General features: G+C 44.7%; 9 protein-coding genes across 9 annotated transcripts; 3 read left to right on the forward strand and 6 right to left on the reverse strand.

The window, feature by feature from the left end:
• Positions 1-181: 181 nt before the first annotated feature.
• Positions 182-2,593, reverse strand: VTP01DRAFT_5660 (uncharacterized protein; the record flags this gene model as incomplete). The annotated part of the gene is made up of 10 exons (XM_069384477.1): positions 182-397; positions 453-494; positions 564-669; positions 742-773; positions 837-1,300; positions 1,359-1,482; positions 1,534-1,580; positions 1,646-1,803; positions 1,864-2,098; positions 2,185-2,593. The coding sequence occupies 10 exons, from the start codon at positions 2,591-2,593 to the stop codon at positions 182-184; spliced, it is 1,833 nt and encodes a 610-aa protein (XP_069235102.1).
• A 2,156-nt stretch (positions 2,594-4,749) lies between these two features.
• On the forward strand, positions 4,750-5,964 carry VTP01DRAFT_5661 (uncharacterized protein; the record flags this gene model as incomplete). The annotated part of the gene is made up of 4 exons (XM_069384478.1): positions 4,750-4,945; positions 5,010-5,161; positions 5,246-5,341; positions 5,407-5,964. The coding sequence occupies 4 exons, from the start codon at positions 4,750-4,752 to the stop codon at positions 5,962-5,964; spliced, it is 1,002 nt and encodes a 333-aa protein (XP_069235103.1).
• Positions 5,965-6,348: 384 nt separating this feature from the next.
• On the reverse strand, positions 6,349-9,403 carry VTP01DRAFT_5662 (uncharacterized protein; the record flags this gene model as incomplete). Its single annotated transcript, XM_069384479.1, has 12 exons — positions 6,349-6,448; positions 6,500-6,669; positions 6,732-6,957; positions 7,016-7,153; positions 7,211-7,456; positions 7,510-7,810; positions 7,870-8,351; positions 8,409-8,489; positions 8,553-8,847; positions 8,921-9,054; positions 9,145-9,232; positions 9,301-9,403. The coding sequence occupies 12 exons, from the start codon at positions 9,401-9,403 to the stop codon at positions 6,349-6,351; spliced, it is 2,364 nt and encodes a 787-aa protein (XP_069235104.1).
• A 326-nt stretch (positions 9,404-9,729) lies between these two features.
• VTP01DRAFT_5663 (uncharacterized protein) lies at positions 9,730-10,843 on the reverse strand (the record flags this gene model as incomplete). The annotated part of the gene is made up of 6 exons (XM_069384480.1): positions 9,730-9,833; positions 9,889-10,093; positions 10,149-10,178; positions 10,232-10,443; positions 10,500-10,647; positions 10,706-10,843. 6 exons carry the CDS (start codon positions 10,841-10,843, stop codon positions 9,730-9,732), a joined length of 837 nt encoding a protein of 278 aa, XP_069235105.1.
• Positions 10,844-11,524: 681 nt separating this feature from the next.
• Positions 11,525-12,644, forward strand: VTP01DRAFT_5664 (uncharacterized protein; the record flags this gene model as incomplete). Its single annotated transcript, XM_069384481.1, has 5 exons — positions 11,525-11,740; positions 11,811-11,957; positions 12,024-12,113; positions 12,169-12,407; positions 12,458-12,644. The coding sequence occupies 5 exons, from the start codon at positions 11,525-11,527 to the stop codon at positions 12,642-12,644; spliced, it is 879 nt and encodes a 292-aa protein (XP_069235106.1).
• Positions 12,645-12,768: 124 nt separating this feature from the next.
• Positions 12,769-13,947, reverse strand: VTP01DRAFT_5665 (uncharacterized protein; the record flags this gene model as incomplete). The annotated part of the gene is made up of 7 exons (XM_069384482.1): positions 12,769-12,914; positions 12,969-13,048; positions 13,104-13,236; positions 13,295-13,505; positions 13,577-13,675; positions 13,735-13,799; positions 13,857-13,947. The coding sequence occupies 7 exons, from the start codon at positions 13,945-13,947 to the stop codon at positions 12,769-12,771; spliced, it is 825 nt and encodes a 274-aa protein (XP_069235107.1).
• Positions 13,948-14,029: 82 nt separating this feature from the next.
• VTP01DRAFT_5666 (uncharacterized protein) lies at positions 14,030-16,694 on the forward strand (the record flags this gene model as incomplete). Its single annotated transcript, XM_069384483.1, has 6 exons — positions 14,030-14,555; positions 14,612-14,668; positions 14,733-14,823; positions 14,881-15,044; positions 15,102-16,040; positions 16,096-16,694. 6 exons carry the CDS (start codon positions 14,030-14,032, stop codon positions 16,692-16,694), a joined length of 2,376 nt encoding a protein of 791 aa, XP_069235108.1.
• Positions 16,695-17,314: 620 nt separating this feature from the next.
• On the reverse strand, positions 17,315-17,599 carry VTP01DRAFT_5667 (uncharacterized protein; the record flags this gene model as incomplete). The annotated part of the gene is made up of 1 exon (XM_069384484.1): positions 17,315-17,599. One exon carries the CDS (start codon positions 17,597-17,599, stop codon positions 17,315-17,317), a length of 285 nt encoding a protein of 94 aa, XP_069235109.1.
• Positions 17,600-18,253: 654 nt separating this feature from the next.
• On the reverse strand, positions 18,254-19,354 carry VTP01DRAFT_5668 (uncharacterized protein; the record flags this gene model as incomplete). The annotated part of the gene is made up of 7 exons (XM_069384485.1): positions 18,254-18,452; positions 18,518-18,563; positions 18,641-18,764; positions 18,824-18,958; positions 19,012-19,093; positions 19,152-19,279; positions 19,340-19,354. 7 exons carry the CDS (start codon positions 19,352-19,354, stop codon positions 18,254-18,256), a joined length of 729 nt encoding a protein of 242 aa, XP_069235110.1.
• Between the last annotated feature and the right edge of the window lie 693 nt (positions 19,355-20,047).

The raw sequence follows: 20,047 nt of genomic DNA on the forward strand, positions 1-20,047 counted from the left end.
GTAACGATAATGATAATAATAAACATTCATTTTCGTAATTCACAGTTATCATCCCAGTCCTACGTATATGGACATCATCGTGAGCCAAGAGAGAAAGAAAAAGGAAATGCATCTTTATCAGAGAACAAGAGATAAAGATATTGCAGGATGGTATTGTAAATCAAAGTGTAGTAGCACCCTTCTATCGCCGCACAGTCTTTGCTCTCTCTACCAGTCGACGCGCTTCCATAGCCTTGTGTATAATCGTGCCCCTTACGGTGCTTCGTTTGAGCTTTGTTGTTTGCGCAGCAGGTAATTTTTTACGCCGCTCTTCGCGCCGTGTCTTGAAAATTGCGCGACGCCGATCAAGATCTTGCTGGTTTGTCCGAGTGAGTGAGCCGTACTTGTTGTACGTTGCCTGAATTTGAAACGATCAATAAATTTGCTTATTTGTTTCGATTCATGCAGCTTACATCCATCAGCGCGTGGCAGTCGATCATGCGTTTCGGCATATTCTTATTATCATTTGTATTACGTTTTAAGCATCGCATTGTGGACCCGATAAAGGGAATGTATAAACGTACCTGGACCACTTGGAATATTTCCAGCGAATCATTTACTGCTAAAATTTCATGTTCATTCATCTTGAATATCGCTAATGCAACCCGAAATATGGTATGCTGTCCCTCGCTGTAGAAATGATAATTAAAAAAACGGATTTAGAGTGGGCGGTAGAACGCGTCTGTGTGTAAATTTACTTACTAGAATAGACAATCCCACACTCTCAAGACAGACTAGAGCAAATAATCTTTAGAGATTACTGTGCAACGTACTTTCTTTGCTGATGTGATGCTTACCTCGGTTGGGAGGATATTGATAAATAATGTGAGGAACCAATGACTAGTAACAAGAGACGTTGTCGGCAGTCCATTGGCTTCAGCCTGCTCACACTCCCAAAAGCTTCGACCGCCACCGAGGCGATTCCATATCTGTGGACATCGCTCAGATAGAAGCATCATGAGCACCGTTTGGTCAATGTTGGCTCCTTCCATAGTCACGTCGTAGACACTGGGAGGCAAGATATCATGTATCGCTGTTACAAACGTCCAAAACGCTTCCTCTTCGTTCATAAACAGTAACAAGAAACCGGCAATGTAGTTTAGAGATTGGCAATACCCGATGTTTGGCGAATACACAGAGAATGCCGACAGAATCCTACGCAAAGCTTGTATGGCCGGCACATCATCGTAGCTGTGGCTGTTAGAAGTTCTCGGTGCTGTGGACTTGAATCTTATATTATCGGGAAATGTTCGATGCAGGTCTAGGACTCGATCTGTTACTTCATGCATTACCATGCATTGATGCAACTGCACTCTCACCTCTTTCAATAACATCCAGAAATTCATTTTGTAATCCCAACTGCTCTGCTTTCTGCACATACTCCTGATATACGCCACGATTTGCCTCAAATTTCGCCTGAGCTCCACTGTAGTAGAACCATGCCTAATGCAAAGTGAATAACATTCCTCGTATGTGATTTTACAACAAACCCACTTGTCCACGTATTTCAGAGGGTATTCCTTTTCGGATATATCGCTTGACTAGGTATGCGGTGATGATGATCAATCTGCAGTGGCAGTCATGCGATGTACACACGGGAACTCACGTTTACTGCTCCTGGCAGGCCATTCGCCATTATTCTCAGATATCATCTGTCGCCATTTCTGCAATCGTCGGTTTGCAATAGGCTGGTATATGCGCTCAAAGCTCCTGTGCTCTTCTACTGACAACCACTGCGATCCTTTCACAAATCCATATTGATCTCTGCAAAGAGCACTGTCAGAATTCTTATCCATCTAATCCAAATAAACAAGCAATGCGCACCTCTCAGCTGTTGTATCGTCTCTCGGTTGAGGTGGAGGATACGTCGAATTTGAGCCGTCGTCGTAAAGCAACGGTGCAGAGTTGTTCTTATGCTGTGTACGTCGACCAAATATACTTTTCGATCTTTTGGCGCCAAACGTCGTGGCGGATTTTCGGGAGATGTGGAGTTTGTCCCGAAAGGTCTCTGCCATAGATCGACGCTGCATTGCTTGCTGGTGTTCTTCGTGGTCGGGTTCTGCTAGTTAAGGAAGATGGACACATGAAAAAAAAAGGTCAGGGTAAGAAATAAAGAGATAAGAAATTTATGCTTAAATTGCATACCAGACATGGATACATTAACACCAGAATCCTTGATGCTAGCTCCCTCCCTCTCATCTTCCGAGCCAGAATCGATTGACGACGCTGCACCTCCTCCACTCACAGAATCGTTTACTGTCAGTAGGCCCCCAGACGAGGTGCACTCGACCGGCGCAGAGGATACCATCTCCGTGGGCGAGCTGACGAGTGTTCTCGACTCGAAGCTGGGACGTCTCCGGTTGCTTGCACCGATAAAAGTGCCTGGTGGTTGGGTAAAGTGAGACTCGGATCGTTGTCGTCGCAAGATGGATTGTGTAAAGGAAGTCGATCGCAGACGAAGTCCTCGGAGTGGCACGTGCGCACTACTTTCGTCACGAAGGTGTCGCTCTGCTTTGGGAGTGCGGGTGGTAGATGACCTGTGCAAAGTTGTCATGTCTGGTGTGAAGGTTTGCAGAATACAACTGGCGGTAGGTTGTGATAATTATGGTACGTTGAGTGGATAGAGCGTGGGATGGGGGGTATTGCGGTTTCAGGATATGTTGTTGCTATAAATTGCGCCAAACCAGGGCCAGCCCGTGTTTAGCACAACAACAAAGAGGAGAAAGGAGACGCCTGCTCGGAAGAGAAGAGGGATGAAAGGGACCGCGCTTGGGCCCTTTCGAGCCTTGCAGTTCGGGGTTTTCAGTGCTGCAGGAACGTGGTCTTTCCAATGGAGTACAAGGCTTGTACAAGGGAAGCATTGGGCCAAGTGTCTTTGGCAGCATACCAAGCTAAAGAAACAAAGACTTTGCATAACATTGTGAATGAATGAAAACGGACCAGCTAGTTGCTTCGTTACTGCTGTTTTATACCATATGGGACCTACCCGCAGCGATCGAGGAATTTAAGTGAGTATGCAACATTTATTCTATTCAAGAAACATTGTACGTAATTTGTCTTCCGCGGATATTCCATATCTAAGCTGGAAGCATTGGCAGACTTAAGCTCACATCATTCCTGATATATCGCCTGAGATTACGGGACGTTTAATATGCTTTATATAATGATACAGCAATAAATCTGACTGAGATAGGTTGCTAGAGTTGACATCTATAACCTCGTCAAGGGATGGACCAGATAATTGTGTTCTCCCATCTTTTCTATTTTAATCGAGAAATAACGTTGGTGGCATGCTATGTAGGATATATAACTTATTCAAGTATGACTTATCTGCGCGCCCATTGTACTATCCTTTGATAAGCTTGCTATATATGTGCGGCAAGTTGACTTTGTTCGTTAAAAGCGAAATCCTAGCTGAAATCATCGTAAAAATATAGGGAGACGCTTAACTTTAAGTCGCATGATTCATGTAATATGGGCTTAAAAAGCTATTCCTGTATTGAGAAGGTATTTTCGGGACACGCTGGACAACGATGTATTGGCTAATAACAAAAGAGTAGAATAAATTATCCTAGGTAAGCAACGATAGATATCTCAAGTGTTTACCAGCCGTGGCCGATAATCTCTGAGATTTATGTCTGCTCGTCGTCTTCCACGAGAAATACTTATATACTTAGGACAAGTCTCTGGATCTTTTCGTTGCACGATTCGCGGTCAAGGACTTCCATATATCTAATGAAGGACTTGACATTGAAATCGGTATACGATTATTACGAATATGTATTATGCCACATTAGCAATGGTACCATTCAAATGGAAGCCTACATGCTCCAGCTATTCCTTGAACCATGGTAAGATCAATCTGCGCAGTGGGATAACATGCAGTCTGGTAAGCTTCGCTTCTCCAGTAGCCAGGTAACGGTAATGCAAATGCCCATCAGACGCCAAGAAACCGAGGAATAGCGAGACCACAGGATGCAGACGAGTATCTGGATTTATGTGTTGGGAACAAAGTCTCCAATAAGTCTTCATCCCAACCTGTGATACAGGGTGGTAACAAACTTGTTTCTTCGCTCATTTCCCGGACCCAGTCATGCTCCACAGGAGTATAATACGTTACAAGACCTACAGACGGCAAGGTACCTTATAGTATACGCGGTATGAACCCGTACGCATGTAAAAAAAAGGTGTACACTTCCACTCATTTAGCGGCTTAAGGAAACACGGTTATTCCCCTTCGAACTAACGTCTGAGAGATGTACAACGCACAAAATAAAGCTACAAAAATTATTGAAACAATTATGACAGTGTAGTTAAAATTACTACGGTGCGCAGTAACTGTATGTGATCGTAAATTAGCATACTACTGTCATTTCAAAATGATATAATATCGTAGAGAAAAGACCAACAAATTGATTATCAACAGTTCCATAGATGTGAAATGCGCACCGAGAACCATAGCACATAGAAGCTGCCTGCTTTATGCATGTGTTTCCAAAATCCAAAAAAAACTGTATACAAGAGAGGCAGCCCATTTTCATAGATTTTCTATTACATGCACAACAAGCAGCATATAATAGCTGCTTTAGCGCCCAAAATTTATTGGAGCAACCCCGGCAGAAACCAGCCAGATCTCGCGCTAAAAGCAAGTGGCTTACACTCAAAAGCTTGCTCGCGCAGAAGCCGACCCAGCGAGAACCAGCTTTGTAAATGGCGACGACAGCACCACAGAGTTTCGCAACCCCCGGCCTCTACTCGCCACTCTCCTCCTTCTCTCTCAAGGACCAGAAGCCAACTGGTTCGCCCTACAACCCGCTCTACTGGACGCGATGGTTCGCCTACCACAAGAACCGTCTTGGTTTGCCCAACCCGGGTAAATTCGAGCGACTACATGGCGAAGTCAAGGGTAATCAAATTTGCGCGATGGTGCAACGCGTCTGGACATGCTGTTAACTCGAGTTCGACAATAGACACCTTTGTCAACAACTACATGTTCGATGGTGCTCAGGCTAGCATTATTAAGGAATTATCACCCAACTTCCACGTCCAACACCAGTTCAGTCTCGGATCCCAAGTAATGCCTCCAATGTACAACTTCATGTCTGGATACATGACGGAAAGAGTACGTTTACACTGCCACGGAAGAAAAAAAGGAGGGATGGAAAGCAGCAAGAATTTAGAGTTAATTGTATTTGCACATTGTTAGACTATGCTGCAAGGAACTTTTGACAGCGACTATAATTTGAACGCTGTGGTGAGACACATGTGGTCCATGAAATCCTTGACGAAGGTCGTTGCCCAGGTATGTAAAAAGATATCCATAGTAAGATACACAGTGATTGCTTACAAGCTACATTGGATTCTTAGCTTACAAACATGCCTGGTCACTCAATGTTGCAATTGGAGCACGACTACACTGGTTCCGACTACAGCGTCAACGTAAAAGCAATGAACCCTAACCCGATGGAATTCACCGGTCTGTACGTTGCTTCCTACTTACAATCGATCACCAGCAAGTTTGCCCTTGGCTCCGAAGTAGTCTTGCAGCGCCCTACACCAGAAATGGAGGAGACAGCAATGTCGTTGGTCGGAAAGTACAGCGGCAAGGATTTCATCGCTACAGCCCAGCTTCAAGGCTTGGGTGCATTGCAAGCAAGCTACTACCAGCGTATCAACGAGAAGGTGGACTTTGGCGTAGAGCTCAACATGATGGTACAGGGTCAGCGAAGAGAGGCTGTCGCCACCGTCGGTGGCAAGTTCGACTTCAGAGCAGCAACCTTCCGTGGACAGGTCGACACCACCGGTCGCGTATCAGCATATCTAGAAGAGAGGATGGCACCCGGATTCTCGTTTATTATTACAGGCGACCTCGATCACATGAAGGGCCAGAGCAAGTTTGGCATTGGTATCATGCTTTCCGCTTAGATTTCTTTTCCTCCCTCTTTGAATGTTTTGACTGTAAAACGAAAAAAAGTAAAAATGGCGCTCCATTGCTAGAGCGAATTCCACCATTGCGATTGTACAAAATACTCTCTGGATATGCATGACTGGGCATAATAGAATACGTAAATGGATCTCCACAAGTAACAGGCATGTGTTCAATTGGGGAATAAATACTATTTTGTCCAATGTATGTGTAGGTATATGAAAAAGGTTTGCATGAAGAAAATAAAAAAAGACTACCTATGCAAGTGGGCAATGGGGAATTTCGAGAGAGAGGGTAAGAAAGAGAGAGGGAGAGAAAGATGATGGCAGGGATGATTGAGAATTAGGGTATTCGACAACGAACTAAACCAAATCTACAGAAGGTTACTCTTGACCGAAACCCATGGTTTCTTCTACAGCCAAGGACAATTTAGCCACAAGCGTTTCGTAGGACTTGTATGGAGGCATATCAATGCGATTGAAGCTACAAGATGGTTAATATCATCCATCTGACAAAGTAATAATATAAACTTACCATGTATGAGCCTTTGGAAGTTGGGTCACCTCACCAGCCTTTTCGATAGTGAAGCGTCGAGGACCATCGCTGCCCTGCAGATCCTTGAATCCATTGACAGGAATACGCGATGTTCCTGTAGTAAATTGGAGGAGACGCGACTTTTTCTCTGCGTCCCAAGCTTTGACAATCTTGGAACGAAGCTAGTTAGTAAACGCCGCTGCTAACGCTAGCTTTGCATAGCAGTCCATACCTTCCAGAACCATTGGATAACTTCATCTTGCTCAGTATATCCACGGTAATCTGTATGCTTTTTCCAGTCATCCACGTCGATTTCTGCGATACCTCCAATCAGGAGCTCCAATTCTCGCTCATCAAATACATTGATGAGGTCTTGGGGTATAAGTTGATTGAATCCTTCTTTGAAGGCCTTGAACTGCTCCTCCACGCGCTTGTGGATGCGCCATTCTGTAATAAGGCTTTTGGAACATCGTTAGTATGGATTATCACAACCCATCGTAGAGATCTGTTACATACTTTACGTATTCTTTCTTGTTTTCTTCTGTCACTTCAATGTCGCGACCTCCAGGCTTGAGATCGACAGTGACGACCTCACCGAATCGATCATCGTCAGTCGAGAACGTAAGTTCAAGGACATCTGTTATATCGTTGTCTCTGCAACGTTATATGAGTAAAAATTTTGACTATGTTGCTTATGTGAATATTACTCACAACATCCATTTCAAGCTTCGGTGGAAATCAGCATCGACGCTTTCCATATCGTCCACCGTGACCTTCTTGTTCAGGATCATTTTGTAGAAGGAAACGATGAAAAAAGCATCCAAGAATCGGCGATGGAAGATAGCAAGACCAACAACGCGGCCGATGAAACGGAAGTAGTTGAGATGCTCAGGGTTGACGCCCGAGTGCGGATTGATTTGCAAAGTGTAATTGTCGTGAGCCGAATATTCGAAAAGGCTACACAATCGGGTTAATATGCCTAAAATTCACAATATGACGAGCAAGCTTACCAATAGAAAGGATTGAACATTTCATGTGACAGATAAAAGAAAAAGTCTCTGGATAATCCACCGTAATCAAGACCATCTTCGCCATCAAACTTGATCATGAGTCGCTTCTTCAAATCCGCTGGAGCCTGACGCATAATTTCGGCGTATGCGTCCTCAAATAGATGATTACGACGAATCTTAATGTGACACTGACCAGGAACAGGTCGCAGCGCGGGTTGAGACCGGAAGTAGATAAGCTTACGACGGAAATCTCGCTTGTATTGAGGGACATTCTGATCTAAGCTGCTTGGCAACCGTGGATCTATTTTTAGCAGAGTAAGTTGGCATTGCTTTCCTCACTATAAAGTCTTGTATACTTGCCGTCCCAGGTTGTAGTCTTAGTATTGTGATCGACAAAGTAGACGCGTCCGGTGCTAGTCAAACGCATTTCCCAGCCAGATGGTAACGGTCCTAATTGAGACACCGGTTGTACCTGAACCTGGAGGTTTGAACCGGGTCCAATGGTGCTGATATACTGCTGACGACGAGGATCCACCCAAGTCGTAATTCTGGTATTGTGATCAACGAAATATGGTCGACCTTCCGGCGTCGTTCTCATCTCCCAACCAGGTGGAAGCGGTCCCGATCCTGCTGTTGTCATGTTATGCTGTAACGCCAAGACGTCAGGGTTTCTGCTGGACTGCTGCTGCTGCTGCCCTTGACCGGGTGAGGCAGCAGCTCGCTGAGGATCCTGAATAAGCATGCTGTTCCGGTTGCTATCCGAGCTCTCTGGCAACGCTCGTGCATGGTGTTGCTGGCGCTCTCTGTCCGTCAAATTCTGCTGCTCCTGAGCACTTGTCGTCCTACAAGAACATTATTATTAATCTATATTCCGCGACAAGATCAGCCTGGAAGCTTACGATGGCCTCTTCCACGTTGTTGTACGCGTGTTGTGATCAACGTAGTACGGGCGTCCTAAATGGTCGACACGGCGTTCCCACCTGACATTGATCCAGTCAGTCGGCATGCAATTTTCCGGAAATATATCACCATATTCCACTTACCCTGGTGGTAGATCGTCATTACCATCCTGTTGCTGTTGAGGTGCAGCCGCGGAAGAGGAAGCTCTGGTCGATAGGCTGCTTGTACTAACGGGCTCGTTGCTTGAAGTCGCCTGACTTTCGGTGGCGATAGATGTGTGTAACGTACTTGGCTGTTGCTGACTGTAAAGCCGACCGGGTGCCAAGCTGTTGGTACCGTTCCGAACAGGCACACTGACGTTGGTTGTAATGTTCAGGATCAGCTTGCCCTGAACTGCTTCGTTTGCATTTGACTTTTTCAAGTCCAGGCTCAGCATTTCTAAAGTTGGTTGTCAAAAAACGTGCTGCTGAGTAAATCATCCCATCCGAAAAAGAAAAAAAAAATCCAGTACCATCGCCTCCAACATCCACGTCGAAGACGCTGCCAAGCTGCACGTTTATCACGCCAAGGAACCCTTGGTCCTTCTTTTTAAATTTTTTTTGATCAAATACTTGTACAGCGATAACACTTTCGTTTGTCACTTGTCTATCAAGAGCATCATCATCATTATCATCGTCGTATCCATAAGAATAAAAGCTGCATTTAAAATAAAAGCATAGAGGCAACAAAGCTTACAGATCAAAAGTTTCATTCCAGTATGGATTCAGAGTCTTCTTCATTACTGTTGTCGTGTGCGTCTGCTCACCGTTCACAGTGACCACAGCTGCAAGCCCGTGCCAGATTAGATTACAAATGCACGTTGCAGAAGTACGGAATCTATGTAAAACTGACCAAATGGATCAGGCAGTTTGAAGAATAAATCTTTCTTGACAAGGCCGTCTGCAGCAATGACCGTCAAACGAACGGTCTTTGTCTGCCTTCTGGAGTTAGACATAGAAGTCGAAAGAAAAAGAAAGTGTGGACGGTTTCGAAGAAAGGTTGGAAGGCCGGCTGTACGCACTGCCGAAGGACAGGAACCTCGCGGTCACACGAACCACTCGCATTTTTGGGCTGTCATGCTCCCACAATGCAATCATCTTGCAGACAGTATGTATATATTCAAAGCCCCACGTTTCGACATTTTTGTCAAAATCTTCCCTCCGTATTTTGCATTTCTCTTTGAACCGCGAGCTGTTCCATTGTAATGCCTAGCGCAATATCCATGTAAACCGTATACATCGATACAGAACGTTTCAGCATAAACGTCGTTTATTCTGCAATTTATGCTCTTCGTGATCGGGCTTTCTCATCTTGATATTCATAATGCAGGTTGCCAACATCGTGGTTTCCGTGGTACGTCCATCCTTCCTCGGTAACATGGTAGACTATACATTCTGCAGTTAATCACATGATCTTCTTTTGCAAATTCTTCGTACATACGGTTTACGGAGCCACCGGACATGGCATCACGGTGTGTAGCGTGATAAATTGAACGTCTTCCGAGTTCCAAAGCGTCAGACACAGACAAATCATAATCGTAGCCGCTGTCTAGTACACCGTATGCAAAGGTAGAACCTGATCCGACTGAGAAGATATCGCCCTTGAGTCGTTGACCATCAGAGTCAACGTAGAACAAGTTTGGACCCTACAGCATGATGAGTGTCGATTCAATACAAAAGTCACTTTTGCCAAATTCTTACAGTTTTATCCCATCCAGTGACCATGGTGCCCTAACATCAAATATTAGTTGCTGCAAATTTCAGGATAGTAATCATAACCATACCATGGACAAGCCCATGCCTTTGTATGAATAAACCATATTTGCTAGTAACTTTGAGGCTGCTGCGACAGAGATTCTTTCTTTGTTTCGCAGTTCATATAATCGGCATCGACGACCCAACTCGCGTTCCCAGTATTGACAGTCTGCAGCGCCACCGGCTAAAGTACCGAGCAAATAGGGATTGATCTCAATAACCTTCTTTACAGTTTGCGATGCTATTCCAAACAGTTCAGTATCGACTTCAATGATAGGGAATACAGTTAACCGTTACCAATATAGTTGCCCATTGTCGCTCGAGAATCGACAGCTACGACGACACCGCCCTGGAATTTGAAAGCGAGTGTAGTCGTACCGTGCTGGATCTTGATTTTATATTCAGGAGAGTCCTCGTCGGTTACGCTTCGAAGGAAATCCACGGGCTGGCAAGTTTTACAGTTAGGTACCCAAGGCAGAGGATACGGCTACAACGCTGCTTACATTGTGCACGTTAGGGATATCGAACGATGGAAAAGCGAGCTCTTGAGCGGCATCGTACTTTCCGCACAGATTCAGAACATCGTTTTCTCCTGGTAGCCGAAGCGGTGATGGTGCGAATCTTTCTACGAATTTGTTCATTTGGGGGAGAAGAAGAAGGGCGGCGGTAATGGCAACGACGCGTAAGCTGGCAATTTCACGTCCAGCCCTTCAATTTCTGCAGATTCGCCAGCCAACCTGTGATTTGCGCTCGCTGCGTTTTATCAGCACAGGCACATTGTAGCAGATATATCTTTAAGAGACAAAAGAACTTGATATTTCTGGAGAGTTGCTGAGTGATACTACGGAATACGATATCAAGTACATAATCAAAATTTGGATTACATCTGTTTTCTCAACGAGCCTCTAAGCTAATTGCTGTTACTGCCTTTGAATCTCCTGATATACTTGCACAAACTATGGCTATACTTCAAATTTACCATGCAACGAAACGTGAAAAACGCAGCTCTTACAACAGAGAGACCTTCGCTTTTGTTATGAACTTGAGAGCTACGCGTTGATGTGACCAGCTGTACTTTCCAGCAGCTCTACACTAGATATAAGTGCTAAGATAACAAGAATAGTTGCTGCATCTATAAATAATACCTCAACGATGGATCATTTATATTTCTCCTCGCATTTGCTTTTGAATGTATCAGATTGTTTATAGTAGTTGAGTGTGAGCGTTGGACGCATTTTGGTCATTGCTTTCACGATCCGCGTTGCAGGAAGAAATTCGAGCGGCTGGCTTCCTTTCGCGTAGGACAAAGAAACGGCAACAAAATGACATCAACAATACCAGATCGCACGCAGTGGCCACCGCTACCGACAGTAGAGCTACCGTCCTTTCTCGAGTTCCTTAAACTGAAAAACTTTCCGCTCAAAGTATTCCCACCCGTCTACGAATGTCCCAAATTGGAGAAAGACACGCTTTACCTTTACGGGCCTGGCTGGAAGAATTCCTGGGCTAGCTTCGATGTCGAGTCGTTGCAGATCCAAGTATGCTTGCTTTACTCTTGACAACAGACGGCTCCGTACATGTATCCTTAATACTGTGGTTTTTCGACAGATGTATCTAAAGTTTTGCGGCGTGGACTTTGATGTTTGCAACAGCAACGAACCAGATGGTGCTCCATCCGGCAAGTTGCCGTACTTGGCAACTGTAACTGGAGCAGTGTATGACCAGTATCAAATCCATGACTGGCTCAAAAGTCAGGTATGAGAAGCACGGGATCAAGTAGTTGACAACTTGTGTGCTTATTCTTACTTTCATCTGCATTAGAGTAAAGAGCGTGTGTTACTATCCGATGCCAACCAAGAACAAGCAAAAGCTTTCATCGCTCTTGCGCGAACAAAGTTGCATGCAGCCTGGGTAAGCGCGTATAAAGCTGCTTGGACAAGGATGGTGTATACTAATTTGTACCAAGCTGTTCTCCATGTGGTTGGAGCCATTCAACTATTCTGAAATCACTGCAAAAGCATACTATGGTCACAACCCCTTACCAATCGATTGGGTTCTTGCCTCACGGAAGAAAGAAAATGTAGTGCAGGAGCTGTTGAGAGATCGAGATGTCTTGGTTCGCGAGGAAATATACAGAGATGCTGCCGAGGCTCTTGAAGCATTATCTGTGAAACTCGGTGATGACACATACTTTTACAAAGCAGAGTAAGTCATGGCTTGGACATTCTTTGTGCAAGATCTCACATGGCTGTTAGGCAACCAACATGGATCGATGCTGTAATATTCTCGTATCTTCATTGCATCTTATCTACACCGCAATATGCCGGCAGCACGCTCGGGGATGAAGAGAAGAAGCAAGCAGCTACGTTGAGAGGACTAGTGCGGAAAAATGAAAATCTAGTACGATATGCCAAACATATTTACGAGCAATGGCTCAAATAGAATCTGTATTGAAAATTAAGCACGAGGCATGTTCTAAACTTAAAAAGATGGCTGGTCTGTAATATTCACAGACAAAGATGTGTTCACTTGTAAGCAACTTGGACGGACCTCTGGCAATAAGTGTTTATTGGATCTTTTGTTTCTTTTTCTGAGTTTTGCTTTCATCTTCCAATTTTCTTTTGCTATCCACCTCTCCCGAAGACTGTTCATTTGACTGTCCAGGTATAGGTTCTGCTTTAATGGCAGCATTAAGTGTGGACTTTCGAGTTTCTATTCCAAGATGTCAGTATATTGTTTAGCAGTTTTAGCCGCAACAACTTGTACCGGCTTTAAGCAGCAATCTCTGGTAATTATATCCAGTAGCAGCCTTGATTTGATCTTGCCTTAATCCAAATAAAAGACCACTGCAATCTGTAAGCGAACAGAAGATACTAAGAGTATCAAAACCGGCGGACTTACAGCATTCGCATATCACTAGGCCGTCTAATATCTAATGCATGTAACGCTTCGCTTGAAAATATCAAGTTGTCCCCTCTAGTCACTTCAACTAGTCGTTTTACGTTCTGAAAGAACATGGACCTTTTCTCTTTGGCTAATTTATACTGTTCAGTGTAAAATGTTGGGATAGGTGTGTATCTCTGCATACTCACTTCTGAAAGCCTGTGCATAACAGATTTCGAAAAAGATGCCTCGAGAGATGGCTACTTGAGCTGAAGCATGGTTTGGCAATGAGCGGCCGATTGAGCAGTCAATCGAGATGATATCCACATCATAGTTTTGACAAGCATGTTTGCATATGTCAATGTTGGTGGGCCGTACTGCGAGAATGTCTACGGATTGATTTGCTGCGTTCGTTGAGACCTATTTAAGTATTGACAGTCCATCAGTTCCAAAACATGTTCTTTTCAATTCTGACAGCTACTTCTGCATACCAACATATAGTTCTTTTTAGCCTCAGTCGCTGTTACAGTGATACGTGTCATTTGCTTTACGTGCTTTCCAAATCGATCTGGAGCGATCGGCTTGATCGCCTATACAATGTCCGTATTAACACCACGTTCAAGTTCTCTCTTTACTCCAAAGGCCGTACCTCGGCTGTTTTTGCTACAAACGCGTCAGTCGTTGTCAGGTTCAAAGCTATAGTAGCATTCTGTACTGCAAGAATGTAAGTTGGCACATGTCCAGAAAGAAATTCACCGGTTTTGGCATTACTTGATTGTATACGAAATAATATACGTTCGAGTCTCCTGAGATCGCTTGGATCTGGGTTGCTAGGGTATGGAATGTTAAAATCGTACAACATGAAAAGAGATAATGCCTCCAATTTGGGAAGCAAGCGGCCGTCGGTAAAAAGTCGACCCCGAACTTTGGGCTGTTGACACAGCATGTTCTTGTCAAAATCGGCGCGATACCCACCACTACGGCAAGCGATCCTTGGGCGACGATCGATCGCCCACTCGATCGCACTCCAGAGCGACAAACAAGGTGCCGGTGTAGCAGCAACAGGGAATAAACCTGCTTTGAAAAAGACAGACTGGAGTGCAGCCAAGCCGACAAAGAACAAAGAATGGAAACGATCGCCTTCGAAGCAACAATCGTCCAGTGTACCAAAACCTCGGGACTGGTCGCTTCCTCCTGAGCAAAAACAGAAAATTCGAGCAAAAGAGCCCACACCTGACAAGAAAAAGCAACATCGAAAAGACGAGTCAGCTAGCGAACGACGAGAAAGGAAACGTCGAGAAGAAGAAATGCAAGCATTGATGAAAGAGGAAGAATTAGCAAAAAGGCGACTAGCCGAAAAGCATGCCAAGGAACAACGCCAAAGTGAAGCTGAAAAGCAGATACCGGATGTTTATGTTCCCCAGGTTATCAGTGTGGCAAATCTATCACGGCTATTCGGTGTGCGATTAGGTAAAAAATGTATGGCGCTAATGATTCTCAATGCCAAAACTGATAAACGGTATAAGAGCAATTGGTCCAGACAATGCATGAGTTGGAGATGGACAACGTCTCGCCTGACAGAGGTATGTCTCATTGTGGTGTTTCTCATCTGGAATAATGCAGATACTGAACATGCAAATATCTTAGTGTTAACGGCCGATGAATCGAGTTTGATAGCAATGCAGTTGGATATGAATCCTATTGTAGATGAGCGGCAATCATTAGATCTGTTTCCAAAGTGAGTGTTTGGACATTCTGCATGGTCTGTGCTACCTATCGCTGACATGAGCGACAGGCCTCCACCCGGGGACATCAGTAAGCTACCTCCTCGTCCACCGGTTGTAACCATCATGGGACATGTTGATCACGGCAAAACAACATTGTTGGATACTCTGCGAAAGACATCAGTTGCAGCTGGCGAAGCAGGAGGCATTACACAACATATCGGTGCATTCTCAGGTAAGTCGCTCTCCAGCATTAACACGACGTGGGATTTCGATTAATATGTAATTCAAGTTCAACTTCCATCAAAAAAGAGCATCACATTCTTGGATACTCCAGGACACGCTGCATTTACAGCGATGAGAGCGCGAGGTGCTCAAGTTACGGACGTGGTTGTACTAGTCGTAGCAGCAGATGACGGAGTTATGCCACAAACACAGGAAGCTATCAAGCACGCGCAGAATGCCGGTGTACCGATGGTGGTAGCCATCAACAAGTGCGATAAACCAGGCGTTGATCCCTCTCGCGTGAAGCAGGAACTGGCTCGATACAATGTTCACTTGGAGGAGATTGGCGGTGACGTCCCTGCCGTAGAAGTATCAGGCCTCACCGGCAAGAATTTGGATCAGTTGGAAGAAACAATTGTGACACTTTCAGAAGTCCTCGAACTGCGTGCAGAACGTGACAATGAGGCTGAGGGTGTAGTTTTGGAAGCACAAGTTGAAAAAGGCCGCGGCAACGTAGCAACAATTCTGGTCCGTCGTGGCACGCTCAAACCTGGTGCCACCGTGGTTGCAGGTCAAACATGGTGCAAAGTCCGTTCCATGACAGACCATACCGGTAAAGTTGTCCGAGAGGCTACACCGGGTATGCCGGTCAAAGTGATCGGATGGAAGGAAGTACCAGCCGCTGGTGACGAAATGTTGCAAGCACCGAACGAATCAACTGCCAAAACGGTTGTGGATAACCGAATTGCACGACTTGACCGAGAGCAGCAACTGAGGGACCTCAAAGTAATTAACGACAAACGACGACAACAACGCCATGCTTTAGAGCAAGAACGATTGGTTGAACAGCAGTACAAGAAGGAAATGTACATGTATCAGCAAGGACTAATAGATACTCCTCCGGAATCCCTGGCGAAAAGATTAAGTGCACTGCAGACGCAGCTCGAGAGTGACGAAGTGGAGAAAAGCGATGATGGAAAACTTGAATACCGCGTGGTTGTGAAAGGTACCGTAAAAGGGGAAAAATAACGAGGTAATATGCATCGCTGACAGTGCACTAGGTGATGTTAGCGGCACAGTCGAGGCAGTTGTAGATTGTCTGGGCGGTTTGATGAATAAGCAGATTGCCGTTCGCGTTGTAGACAGCGGCGTAGGCAACATCACAGAAGGAGACATCCAAAGAGCAGCGGCGTGTGAAGGACACGTGATTGGATTCAATGTGAAGGCTGACAAGAAAGTACAAGGCGAAGCCAGCAAGCTGGGAGTTCAAGTGCGGTCTTACAATGTCATTTACAAGCTTCTGGAGGAAGTCAAAGATCAACTCAGTGATATGCTTCCACCTGTCGTGACGACCCAAGTAAACGGTGAGGCTACAATTTTGCAAGTCTTTGATATCCAAAAGAAGGGCAAGGAAACACAGCCTGTTGCAGGTTGTCGCGTGACCAATGGTACCATCATGCGAAATCATCCTGTACGTGTGTTGCGGGACAAGAAGATTTTATGGGAAGGACCGCTAGAAGCATTGCGACAAGTGAAGAAAGATATCACAGAAGCCAAGAAAGGTTTAGAATGTGGCATGTCCTTTGAAGGATTCAAAGAGTTTAAAGCCGGAGATGTTATCCAAAGCATACAGAATATAGAAACGAAACAGCGACTATAATAGAATTTCACACTTTTTCCCCTCCTTCTCTTGATTGCGCCACGCCGATCCATATCCTGTTCACTTATTGATGTTTACACCAGTCCGCAACATTTACAGGCATATATTTACGCTGATTGCACATTGGTTATTTACTGCAATCGATGCAAGCAACTGAATTATTTAAAGTTTGCATTGCAATGCTGTCTATGCGACTTTGGACTAACATGCATTGTAAGAATTCTGCAAAGCAAGGATAGCAGTGTAAATTACTGTCATTGGTCCTTTTTGAATATTGCACCTACGCAACCAGCACACATGGCCCAGCGCTCCCAATCACAAAATTGGCAGGTGTGTACAGGTTTGTCCTTAGTAGAACTTGGATTTCGTTGTATTCTGACAATTGTACACTCCAGATAACGTTCAAACTTCGAACGTGATCAAAGCGTGCAAGCTCTAAAACTTGGCTAGCGGGATGCTTTCCGTTAACCACAGCGCTCCTATTGTTATCGCCAATAATATGTAATCATTCATCAATCTTGAAGAACAAAACAGTATTGCTTGCATGTTTATTGGCGGGAACGAAAAAGAGATAACAACTTGGAGGGTTGGCAACGGACAAACAAAGTGATTTTTTCTTTTTAATTTTGAGCCTTCTTGCATACATGCTTGTGGCTAGTCTTATAATCTGCGACCCATGCACCGCAACAAAGCAAAGGTGTGTCTGGCTGATCCTGTGGACGTTTGGCACCGCACGAAGAGCATTGCTTAGGGTTCGGAGGATAGCGAGGGCTGAGGATACCAGCCTTGGTCAATTGTTTTATCTTGTAATTGTATTGCTTAACGGGCATGGATTCAGAAATGATGCGACGGGCTTCATCTGCGGTTTCGTGGCTCTGGACTGCTTGTCGCTTGATATCGCTCATGCCAGTCTTTGTGCCTTACAGGTATTTGAAGCGCTATTCAGGCTTCTTGGCAGTCTCGTAGTGCTGGCGAGAAACAAAACAGACAACGAGTACAGTGCATTCACGAGTGCCTTTCTCAAGTCACGGTTTTCAATAGAGGGCGTTGATGGCGCAGAGTTACGTACAGCGCATCGTTAGCCACTTTGGTCAAGATGTCGATGGATTCTTAGTTGGCGTAAAAGTTGGCCCGGCCCCACGAACGGATCCACCATCTTCGACTTACTTTCCAGCAAAGATAATTCGCTGCTGGTCAGGAGGGATACCTTTTTGTCTTTTTGTCTTGAAGCATCTGCTTGAAATTTTCGATAGGTTCGGAGGACTCGACTTCCAAGGTGATAGTCTTGCCAGTGAGAATCTTGACAAAGGTCTGCATGATAAGCGCTGACGATAGAATAAGGTAAGAGGAAAACAAAGAGATGCAAGAAGTAATCGTCATTTTCCAGCATTTTCGGGAAGAGGACCAACCGCGTCTGCATCAACCATCCTGACTCTTTGGTTTGGAATAAATAGCCGTCGCATCCGAGAGCATTGGCGTCATCGTACTTGCGATTAGAGCTTAGAGCTTGAGAGAGCAACAACCTGTGTATCCATAGCCTTGGGCCATTGAATCAGTCACTACTTTCGTAAATACAAATACTTTAACGTTTCGGACATGATGATCGCTGCATCAGTCACAAGGCGTTCATCGTTGGGAATGCCCATGTGTATCAGCCAGTCTTCGCCCAGCGCTACGCCCATGCTTGTTGCTGCGGTCAACACGGCTGCAGCGGCAATCTGCACTGGTGTGTAGAGAAGGCATAAACCAGATCCCAAGCTACAGCAAAGAAGAAAATCTTTAAGGATTTACCTTTTCGCCTAGACAAGTACAAACCGACTTACGTTTCATAAGCATACGTCCATGCTAGCTCGTGACATTCGGTAGGCACTAGCATTTTTTTTTCGTTCAGCTACATATCTTCTTCCATACACACACTCTCTCTCTTTTTCTTAAAATATACTTACTTGAAATGCGGCTAGCCTTATCAGCCAGGTGGTAGTGTGGATGCTCGATCCGGAAATCAAAAGTAACTGCCTCCATCACGGAGATTTCATGACTTAGTATCATGTTCCACCAAATAGCGAAATCCTATCGATATTAGTGTCAATCAAATGCATCTATTGACATGTTGTCGCGTTTAAGTGTACCTTGCTCTTTGTGCTGATAACATCGTTAGGTGACTTTTTCATAGACTTTTCAATGCATGTTTTGACTATATCTTCAAAGTGACGAAGTTCCTCTTCCACCTTTGTTGCAATGAATATGCACGCAGCACCGATAGTCTAAAGATCACAGTCAGTATAGCAGTATAGGAGACAGTCTGAACTCAACTTACGTATACATGGAACTTCTTAATGGAGTGACGCATGTAGAATCGATGAAAGTATGTGCACGCAGTTGAGACCACAGCGATAGACCTATATACATACGCATGTCGGTGACGATGTTCTGGAAGCAAACTAACACTACACTTACAACTTGAGTCTGGAAGCTACAGCCATAATGTAGCAGCAACCTTTCAAACGTTCGTTTCTCTCTTGGATAGGGCTCATGCCGTCCAGCGTAGAGGGAGTGTTCAAGAGTTCTTCTTCGAAATACAACCACTTACGGGTGGATCTGGGTCATTAGCATACCTTTTTCGTTATAGCTGATTGGATCCTTACCTGATCGGTCTCCATTGGGATTACTGAGAAAGAGAGAAAGTGAGAGTTGCCCAGTCAACAAATTTGGGCGCGTCTTGTTACTGCCAAAACTCAGCGCAGCAGGGCGACGACGCGTCGAAATGCAAGTTTCCCTACTCTCCTGGCTTGTACCGCATCCCGGTGCCGTCTACGATAGCTATTATGTTACTTCGGATGTTTTCTAGCGTCTACGCTGTTAACTACCGTTCAATTGATATATTTGAGAGCTTGCATACCCAAGGAATACCGCTCCTTGCTGTTACAGTGGATTTCATCCACGCATCTGAAAAGTCTCCCTTCAAACCATTCATCAGTCTGAATACTTTAATTCTTTCTGTAGCGGCAAAATACTATATATGACAGAAACTGGTGAGCAAGATTGGTGAATAACATGGAATTTGAGCGCAGATACAAAGACTGGATAGTATGTATAAGAATCATCCTATTTGCGATCTCCTTTCATTTCAACGTTCAGGACAAAGTAGTCCCATAGTTACGATGCAGTCAACATTCTGAATATGAATATTGTCTTCACAGTTCAAAAACGCCTTCCCACTATCGTAAGAACCATATCCAAATGTGTAAATGAAAAGATCAAGAAGAAGGCTGCCGTTCATTATCAAAGTCTATTACCATGCGGAGGCAGTAAATCGTCATTAATGCACAAAGTTGCACAAGAATGCGGCACGA

Source organism: Rhizomucor pusillus, assembly GCF_041956525.1.
Source record: "Rhizomucor pusillus strain CBS 183.67 unplaced genomic scaffold VTP01scaffold_24, whole genome shotgun sequence".
NCBI lineage: Eukaryota > Fungi > Mucoromycota > Mucoromycetes > Mucorales > Lichtheimiaceae > Rhizomucor > Rhizomucor pusillus.